Source organism: Suricata suricatta, chromosome 16 (assembly GCF_006229205.1).
Source record: "Suricata suricatta isolate VVHF042 chromosome 16, meerkat_22Aug2017_6uvM2_HiC, whole genome shotgun sequence".
Taxonomy (NCBI): Eukaryota; Metazoa; Chordata; class Mammalia; order Carnivora; family Herpestidae; genus Suricata; species Suricata suricatta.
The window spans coordinates 34,618,321-34,628,275 of NC_043715.1; the positions used below are offsets into that span (position 1 = coordinate 34,618,321).

At 37.3% G+C, this 9,955-nt stretch overlaps 1 protein-coding gene across 2 annotated transcripts in view; it reads left to right on the forward strand.

Moving 5' to 3' along the window:
- The window catches only part of ITFG1 (integrin alpha FG-GAP repeat containing 1), a 270,698-nt gene that overhangs the window by 27,709 nt on the left and 233,034 nt on the right, over nt 1–9,955 (forward strand). For both annotated transcript variants that reach the window (XM_029924964.1, XM_029924963.1), the window contains exon 6: nt 8,015–8,109. In XM_029924964.1, the coding sequence (XP_029780824.1) occupies nt 8,015–8,109 (95 nt within the window). The remainder of the gene's footprint in view (nt 1–8,014; nt 8,110–9,955) is intronic.

Below are 9,955 nucleotides of genomic sequence, written 5' to 3' on the forward strand. Positions count from 1 at the left end.
TTCTCTTTGTTTAGGGTCTTATTGAGATTCTCCACTCAAACCATTGACTATCTTTCTGATCATTAGTTTACATTCTCTATCAGTCATATTACTTCTCTCTGTTTTGATTAGGTCTCTTGCTGGAATTTGTCCTGTTCTTTCATTCAGGACATACTGCTCTGTCTCCTTATATTGCCTAAAACTCCAGTCTGTTTCTGTGTGTAAGCAAAGTTAACTACATCTTCTGCTCTTGAAAGTTGTGTCTTTATGAGGAAGAGATTATGTAGTGCCCTGCATGCTGGGTCAGCTGTTCACCAGAACCTGGCACTTCAGGGATTTCTCCTATTCGTGTTGCTTTTGCCTTGGTTTTGTGGCTGAGTCACTTTTGCCTTCAGTATAGTCATTGGCAATGGCTCTGTTTGTCTGTTGTGGGCAGTGTTTGGTCCCTTTGTTGCTAATGGGCCAGTCTGAGGCCTCCTTGGGCTTGAGTTCAGTCAGACCAGGCATTTGTCAGTGGTGCAGTAGCACCAAACTGCAGAGTGCCTTTCCTGTGTCCTCCCCTAAGAAGCTTTAATTGGTGGGCTGGGACTGCATGCAGACCAGATGTCTGCCTCCAGCCCAGTGCTGGGTCCCTTGTCTGACTGACTGGTGTGCCTGTGGCTATCTTCCCCTCTCTCTGAGGCAGGAGTTACTTTGGGGTTGTTCTGGCTTTGGACAGGGCTACTCGCATATTACCAGGCCTCTGGCTGTTTGAGATGTGCACTAGCCAACAGAATATCTGAGGGTGTGGTTCTGCAAAGTGTGTCAGATGGGACCTGCAATTTTTGCAAGGTTTGCTGGCAGGTCCTTTGCAGGAGGGAAGCTGCAGTTACCAGAACACGGGCCACCTGGTTTGAAAGGAACAGATCCACCAAGTATGTGGGGGCAGGTATGTAGTATTAGCAAGGTTTGTGTGGGTCCTCTGGGACAAGGGCCCTATCGGGGCAGGACTTGTGGTTATAAGCAAGTTAGATTGGGAGTGTTGGCGCTGCACTGGTCCCCACAGGCAGACATGTATTTATGCTGGGAGGCAGGAGAGGGATATGGCACCTGCCAGCCTCTTTGTACCTAGAGAAGTCTCCCATGGGGGCGTACCCCTCCAGCACAAACTCTGAGACTAATATAAACAAATTTCTCTCCTGTATGACCCTGGCACTTTTCAAACTGCTGCTTCTATGCTGTATCTCCTCAGGCTGTTTATTGTCCTGTCTCTTTAAGGGCAATGACTCAGTTTTTTGTTGCCTTTCCAGCTCCCCCAGAGTGGAGCCTCTAATTTTTAAGGTTTCAAGTTTTAAGCTCTGCTGGTTTTAAGAACTCATGAAATTTGGCCCTTCTGGTTTTTAACATTGAAGGTTAGGGAGATTTGTCTTCCCTGTGGGGGCTCCCTCCTGTGAGAGTCTGTTTCTCTCCCTACAGTATTCCTCCCTCCTGTGAACAGTTCTGAGGGTCCTTTTGGCTCCCCGCAGTGTCTCTGCCCTTTCTAGCTTCTTCGATGTGACCTCTTCTCTATGTTTAGTTTTGGAGTTTGTTCTGCCAGTCTTTGGGAGTTGTTTCCTGGGTTACTTACGCTGATGTGAGTGTTATCTAGTTGTATACGTGGGATGAAGTGAGCTTAGGGTCCTCCTCCCCAATCTTTTCATGCAGTCTTTTTCATGTGGTTTTTGTGTGTGTGGATGATGGTGTATAAAAATTTGGTATGGTATTTATATTCCACAGATACACGTTTAAGAATAATTATCTTAGGAGTGCCTAGGTGGCTTAGTCAATTGAGCATCCAACTCCTGATTTCAGCTCGGGTCAGGATTTCATGGTTCATGAGTTTGAGCCGCACGTCAGGCTTACACTGACAGTGTGGGGCCTACTTGGGATTCTCTCTCTCTCTGCCCCTCCCCTGCTAATGCGCATGCTCGCTCGCTCTCTCTCTCAAAATGAATAAATAAAACTTAAAAAATTTTAAAGTATTATTATTTTAAAATCTAAATAATTTTACTTTATTTGAAAGTTACATATTTATAGCTATTTAAACTCATGAAAATATTTAGATTACATTTTTTTTAGAAATGAACTTAAATGTATTTAAGGAATACATGGTTTTTAAAAATGACTTTGGAGCCTATCTGAGCAAAAATGTTTAAAGATCGCTGGACTAAAGAACTAGGGAGCTTGGAGAGGCATGCTGAGACCCATCTCCTGGTAACTGCTTCTATCTGGTTATCTAAAATAATGATAATTCAGTAGAAACCGATCTTTGAAAAGTGGGTGGATTAGCAGTCATTTCAAAGAGCAGTTACCATAGGCATCCAAAAGCTATAGCTGACATTAATTACATTTAAATTCATCTTTTGATAAATGCGATTCTTTGAGATTAAGTGTAATGGTGCCCAAAATTAGAACACCTTGACATAATTATGTTTCCTGTGGGGTGGGTGGTGGAGAGCTAATAATTGGAATTTTCTAAGGGGTCAAGAAGTGTCAATGAATAGACTCAACATGGTCCAGAACTGCCCATTTTATCATTTTTGCTCTTTCTTCCTTTGTAATCAGAACAGTTTGTATTTGTGACCTTCACTTTCAAATGGAGTTGAACGTGTATATGAAAAGATTATAGTTTATATGAATATAGTTGCTTCTTAAGATGGTATCTGTTGCTTCTTACTGAAAAACTGATACACATAAAGAACAATAAAAGTAGGAGAGATTAGTTTTATTTTCAACTGCACATTTTTAAATAGAATTCTGATATACAACTGTATATACATTAAATTTTCAACCATCTTACAGTGCACCACAAAAAGAAATAGCTCTTCCCTTCCCCCCCACAGTAAGCTATAAAGTATAAGAATCAAGTAACTGCCTTTTAAGAGACATTACTGTAAATTAACAGATTATAGGCAACAAGCATAAAACTTAAAATACTGTGAAGACCTTGACTGTTGATTTGACAGATTCCAGAAGGCAAGATCATGATTAATATTTTGTTAGGAGTTGCAAACTCAGATATCTAAGGGGACCCAGAAGGAAACGAAAGTGAGTGAAGCAGTTTGAGGAGGTTGGGACTTCACCTGCCCATGGGCACTGTAGATCTGTCTGAAAAGAGCTAGTTGGTTACCTGACATAGTATTTCAAGAGAAGCTGGGAATCCACGTTTTTGCTTGAAATCTGATGTTTTTATTTAAGTTTTACCAATAAATTCAAAGTATTTAAAACAATGTATAGGCTAAATAAAACACATCTTCATGTTGAATTTGGCCTATAGTCTGCCACCTCATCATTTTTGCTTTATCACTCTTCTTTTTTTATTATTCTTATTTATTTTTGAGAGACAGAGACAGCGCAGGCGGGGAGGGTCAGAGAGAGAGGGAGACACAGAATCGGAAGCAGGCTCCAGGCCCTGAGCCAGCTGTCAGCACAGAGCCTGACGTGGGGCTCGAACCCACGAACCGTGAGATCATGACCTGAGCCGCAGCCAGAAGCTTAACCAACTGAGCTACCCAAGCGCTCCAGCTTTATCACTCTTCTGGATTCTTTATCTGGAATGTGCATTTTTGTCAAGTAGTTTTTAGGAATTAGGTGAAGTTTTCCAAAATTCTAATGATAATTAATTTAAAAACACATCTGTAAAAATTTCTTTAGGGAATGAGATCAATAATTTCTCAGGTAGTAATTAAAGACAACCAGATGATTAAATTTTTTGAGCTCAATTCTGTAGAAGCTTGTGTTTTTTAATTTACTTTTGGCCTATAATTACAAACTTGTTGGGAACATTAGGAAACTCTTCTGAAATGACTTTGGGTTAAACTTGTCGTAGAATTTCTCTAGCTTGCATCTGATTATTTTGTTAGTAATTAAAAATACTTCAATGCTTAGAATTTAAAGAACCTATGAATAAATGGTCTATCTTAAAAAGAAATGAACCAGCCATTATTAAATCGGACTTGACTGAAATTTAGGCATTTCTCACGTTGTGTGGTATGAAAGAAGAACATGACATAAAGCTTGGCATTGAGTTATCCTACACCAAATGCTGAATATGATTTCTCACTTTATTTTAATATTTTATTGCCAAACCTTATTTGTGGGATTTGGGTTAAAAAATAAAATCAAAGTATATGAACATTGCTTAGTTTTGTTTTTACTGTCTTGTTTAGTTAACAGATGAGGCCTACTGTATGCTAAAAAGTGTGGAAGAAGGCTATTGGGAAGAGGTTACTATTTGTAAAACTTATTTAGGGAGAATTTTCTCTGGAAAAGAATGTTATTCTTTTTCCCAGGTTCCACCTACCAAGCGCAAATTAGTCAATTTTTTCTTTCTGCTTTCCCAGTACATCAAAACCAAATTCAAATAAACCTTGTTTGCTATCCAGTCATTTGGATGCTATGTTGACAATTAATTTGGACTTAATTAGCCTTAAATTTCTCTTTGGAGATGACGCATCTGGGCTTCCATATTTTACTGGAACATATTTTTAAAGCAGTAAGCATGTTTTTTCTAGAGGTAGAGAAGAGTAGGTGATGCTACTTGAAACTCTAATGTAGTCCAGCAAGTATTTGCTGGTTGGGCCATGATTCATTTCAGCCACTACTTGAGAGCTGTGTCCTAGTAAGGTGATAGAGACAGAAACATCTATGAATCAGGATATCCAGAGGAGCTTACATCTTAAAAAGTGCTATTAGTAGAGAAAAGTGTACTCAGATACCGGTAAGAAAAGTAAAGTAGGGCCTTGATAAATGGAATGCCTTTGACACTGTAGTGTGTTCTACTTACGAAGAATTGAGAAATTATTTAAATTTCCTCTATAGTTCATAACAGTTTACTAGTTTAACCTTCCTTGTTTTATAATTGTTCTATGGTTATATTAGGGGAAACTAGATGAGAGATATATGAAAATTTGTACTATTGCTTTTTATAATGAAATAAAATTTATACATATGCTTAGCTATGTGAAGTATACAATTTAGTGATATTTAGTACATTTACAATGTTTTACAACCATCACCTACTTCCAATAGCTTTTCATCATTCTCAAGAGAATCTTGTACCAATTAAGCAATCTTTTCCCTTGTTCTCTACCCACAGTCCTTGGCAACCACAAATCTGCTTTCTCTCTATATACAGTTGCCTATCGTTGGTATTTCATCTAAGTGAAATCATATAGGAGGTGTATGGCTTTTGTGTCTGGCTTCTTTCACATAGTGTAATGTGTTAAGGGTTCCTTCATGTTGTACCATGTATCAGTACTTTAGGGTTTTTTTTCACTGAATATTTTTTTTAATTTTTTAATGTTTTATTTATTTTTGATACAGAGAGAGACAGAGCATGAGAGGGGGAGGGGCAGAGAGAGAAGGAGACACAGAACAGGAAGCAGACTCCAGGCTCTGAGCTAGCTGCCAGCACAGAGCCTGACGCGGGGCTCGAACCCACAAACGTGAGATCTGACCTGAGCCGGAGTCGGAGGCTTAACCAACTGAGCCACCCAGGCTCCCCTCAGTGGATATTTTTTAAATGTTTATTTTTGAGAGAGTAAGAGAGCAGAGCAGGGGCAGAGATAGAGGAAGACAGAGGAAGACAGAAGCAGGCTCTGTGCTGATAGCAGAGACTCCAGTGTAGGGCTTGCACTCATGAACCTTGAGACCTGAGCCGAAGTTCAACACTTAACCAACTGAGTCACACACATGTCTCTGGCTGAATAATATTTCTATTGTATGAATAGATGCTATTTTGTTTATCCATTCATCCGTTGGTGGACATTTGGGTTATTTCCAGGTTTTTGTGAAGAGGCATTCATGTTTTAGTACTTGTTTGAATGCCTGACTTCAATTGTTTTGTATATACCTAAGTATAGAAATGCAGTTATGTGTTGACTGTTTTGCTTTTTCAAAAACTGCCATACTGGTTTCCACAACCAATGTACTATTTTATATTCCCACCAACAGTATATGAGATTTCCTATTTCTTCACTTCATCACCAACACTTTCTTGGTTTTTGATTCTTGGCCACTCTAGTAGTTGTGAAGTGGTTTCTCATTATGGTTTTTTCAGTTCTTTAATGAATAATGATGTTGAGCATCTTTTGATACGCTTAGTAACCATTTGTGTATATTCTTAGGAGAAATATCTAGTCCTTTGCCCATTTTTAAATTATGTTATTTTTATTATCAAGTTGTAAGAGTTCTGCATATAGTTTAGATATTAGATCTTTATCAGAGATAAGGCATTTTCAAGTATTTTTTCCCATTCTATGGAATTGTCTTTCCACTTCCCTGATAGTATCCTGTAATGTACAAAGTTTTTAATTTTGATTAATTTAATCCATATATTCTTTTGTGGTTTATTCTTTGCATGTTATATTTAAAGGTGGGGTTTTTAAATATTTATTGGGAGAGCACAAGTAGGGAAGGGCAGAGAGAGGGAGACAGAGGATCTGAAGTAGGCTCTGTACCAACTTGCTAACAGCAGCAAGCCCAATGTGGGGCTTGAGCTCACAAACCACGAGATCATGACCTGAGCCGAACTCGGTGCTTTACTGACTAAGCCACCTACGTGCCCCTTTTTTGGTGTTATGTTTAAAAAATAATTTCCAAATCCAAGGTCGTGAACATTTTCCCATGTTTCTATTCAAGAGTTCTGTAGTTTCAGTCCTTCGATCCATTTTGAGTTAATTTTTGATATATGGTTTGAGGTAAGGTTCTAAATTTATTCTTTTGCTTGGCTCAAAATTTTGGAATTAATATTCATAAAAGGTAATAATCATCATTCTTCAGTGTCTTGAAATATTTATGATAATATTAAATCACATTTTATACTTAAAAGAATCAAAGACAAATATAAGAGTTAAATTATAAAATTATCAGGAGAAAGTATGGGGCTAAATCTTTATGAACTTGAATTTTGGAATGGATTCTTAGATATGACAGCATAAGAACAATCAAAAGAAAAAATAGATGAACTGGATTCATGAAAATTAAAATGTCTGTGTATCACAGGATACAGCCAAGAAAGTAAGAAGACAGTGTGTAGAATGTGAGAACTCTTACATCTCAAAAATAAAACATTATATTTAATAATCTAATTTAAAAATAGCAAAGGATTTGAATAGACCCTTCTCCAAAGAAGAGGTACAAGTGGCCAATAAACACATAAAAGCATGCTCAACATCATTAATCATCAGGAAAATACAAATAAAAACCATGAGTACGCAACCTCTAGCATAGCTACAATAAAAGGATAGTAAATAATAAGTGTTGACAAAGAGACGTAGATGTTGGAACCCTGACATCCCTAGTTAAAAATGTAATATAGTGAAGCCACTTGGTAAGAAAACATTTTGATAGTTCCTCAAACAGTTAAACATACAATACCACGTGATACAGCAATTTTTAGGTATATACCCAAAAGAACTGAAAACATATGTCCACATAAAAACTTTTACATGAAATATTGATTACACTGTTATTCATAATAGCCAAAGTGAAAACAAGCCAAATGTCCATCAACAGATAAATAGAGAAATAAAAAAATGTTAGCCATACAGTGAAATATTATTCAACTGTTAAAAGGAAAGGACTAAAGTCCTGACACATGGTACCACACAGATGAACCTGAAATTAGCATACTAAGTGAAAGAAACCAGACAGTAAAAGCCACATTTTCTATGATTCCATTCATATGTAATATCCGGAGTAGGGAAATCTGAGGTGAGAGAAAGCAAATTAGTGGTTGCCAAGAGCTGGAAGGAGGGGAGAGTGGGAAGTAACGAATGGATGCACGGTTTCTTTTTGAGGTGATAAAAATGTTTTCGAATCATTACTGGTGATGGCTGCAGACTGTACTTAGAACTGCTAAATTGTATATACTCTGAAGGAGTAAATGTTATGGTATGAGAAATAACTCAACAACAATCAATAAATTTGAAAAAATATCTTACCGGCAGAGATTTTTCTGTTTTAAAACAAAGCTTCTTTGATGTTTTTCTTAAGAAAATTATTATTTTTTTAGGAATTTGTCATGGCATCCTGCATTGACCACTAAAAGTAAAATGCGAATTCCACATTCTCATGCATTTATTGATCTGACTGCAGATTTTACAGCAGGTAAGCTGAACATAAATGTAAAATGTTTCTTTTGAACTGCCAAAGAATTATGAGATTTTATTTACTCTTTTCTTAGTAATAATTTCCTACTGAGGGCACCTGAGTAGCTCAGTGGGTAAACATCTGACTTCGACTCAAGTCATGATCTCAATGTTTGTTAGTTGAAGTCCCATATTGGTTGAGCTCAAGCCCTTGGGTGCATATGAACCCTGCTTCAGGTAAAACACAAGCCCCAGGTGACCCTCACTTCTCTCTTCCTCTCTCCACCCCACCCCCTCTCTGCCCCTCACTCACTTGCACCCTCTCTTTCTCTCTCAGAAAAAAATGTCCTGTTGAATTGAGTGAGTCAGTCGCCAGTGGTTGCATAAGTCCCTTAGTTGATGGAATAAGAGGATTATAAGGCAAAGTAGAGAATTTAGGAAGAATATTTGATATGGGAAAAGGCTATGGGGGCAGGAAGGGGAACATACATGCAGATAACCATTGTCAGTTTTGCCTTAGAGCTTGAGAAAACCATGCAAAGTTAGAGCCTTAATCTGAGTATTCTTCTACGTTGTTGAGGCTATAGAAATGGCTGAGCTCTGAAAAAGTGAGCTTGGAGTGGTAAGAACAGAGGGCTGTGAATTCAGTGTTATATTTGTTTTTGTTTGATGACTTATTCGTGTGTATATTTCTTTGAATTATTTAAAAGTAACATTATGGTAAGAAACTCAAAACATTTCTAACGTGTATAAAGCAGAACCAGCCACCATTTTCAGTTTCCTCTCTGTCCTTCTTGAAATGCAGAGATACACACTTTCTCTGTTTACCCAAATGGAAGTAAACTTTGTATATAATTGTGATTCTGTCTTAATTCAGATATATTAACATATCAGCACATAGAGATTTACCTTGTTTTTTAATGAATTAATGGGTCTTCCATTATATAGCGATATTATAATTTCCCTAAATATCCATCTCTTGATGGGCATTTATATGCTTCTCCTTCTTATTTTGCAAGAGTACTCCATTAAGCATTTTTGATAGTAAATCTCTATATTGTATATATATTGTATATCTCTATATTCTTCTGCAAACCTGGGAGTATCACATTTTCCCAGCACTTTAATTAAGGCTGTGCATGTGCTTTTCTTTCCCTTAAGTGTCTTTTATCATAGAGTATTTTAAATATACTAAAGAGAAAAAAGGATAAACTAGAATAAGCACAGAAAGCCTTTGTTTATAATTCTAATAAGTATCACAGGTTTCCTTTAGAGGCTGAACCAATTTGCCCTCCCACAAAAAGTATATGAATACTCATTCTAGCCAACTTTGGATATTTTCTATCTTTTGTTTTCTAAAATGTATATTTATTAATTATGGACTATTTCAGGCATAAAGAAAAAATAGATACACTTATTATTTTAAATGCTCACAATTTTGCTAATCTAACAGGTGTAAAATCATACCCTGTATTGATTTGTACTTCTTGAGATGTTATTAATTTTTAAACAGCTTTTCATATCATTATTCACCATTTGCTATACTTTTTCTTGGAATTGGCTGTTTATATACTTTGCCCTTTTTTCTGTTAAGAGTTTTTTCTTATTTTAAAATTTGTAAAAGTTCTTTTACCTTAAAAAAATTAGTCTTTGGGGGGGCGCCTGGGTGGCTCAGTCGGTTAAGCCTCCGACTTCGGCTTAGGTCAGATCTCACGTTCGTGGGTTCGAGCCCCGCGTCAGGCTCTGTGCTGACAGCTAGCTCAGAGCCTGGAGCCTGTTTCAGATGCTGTGTCTCCCTCTCTCTCTGACCCTCCCCCTCTAGCTCTGTCTCTTCTGTATCAAAAATAAATAAAGCTTAAAAAAAA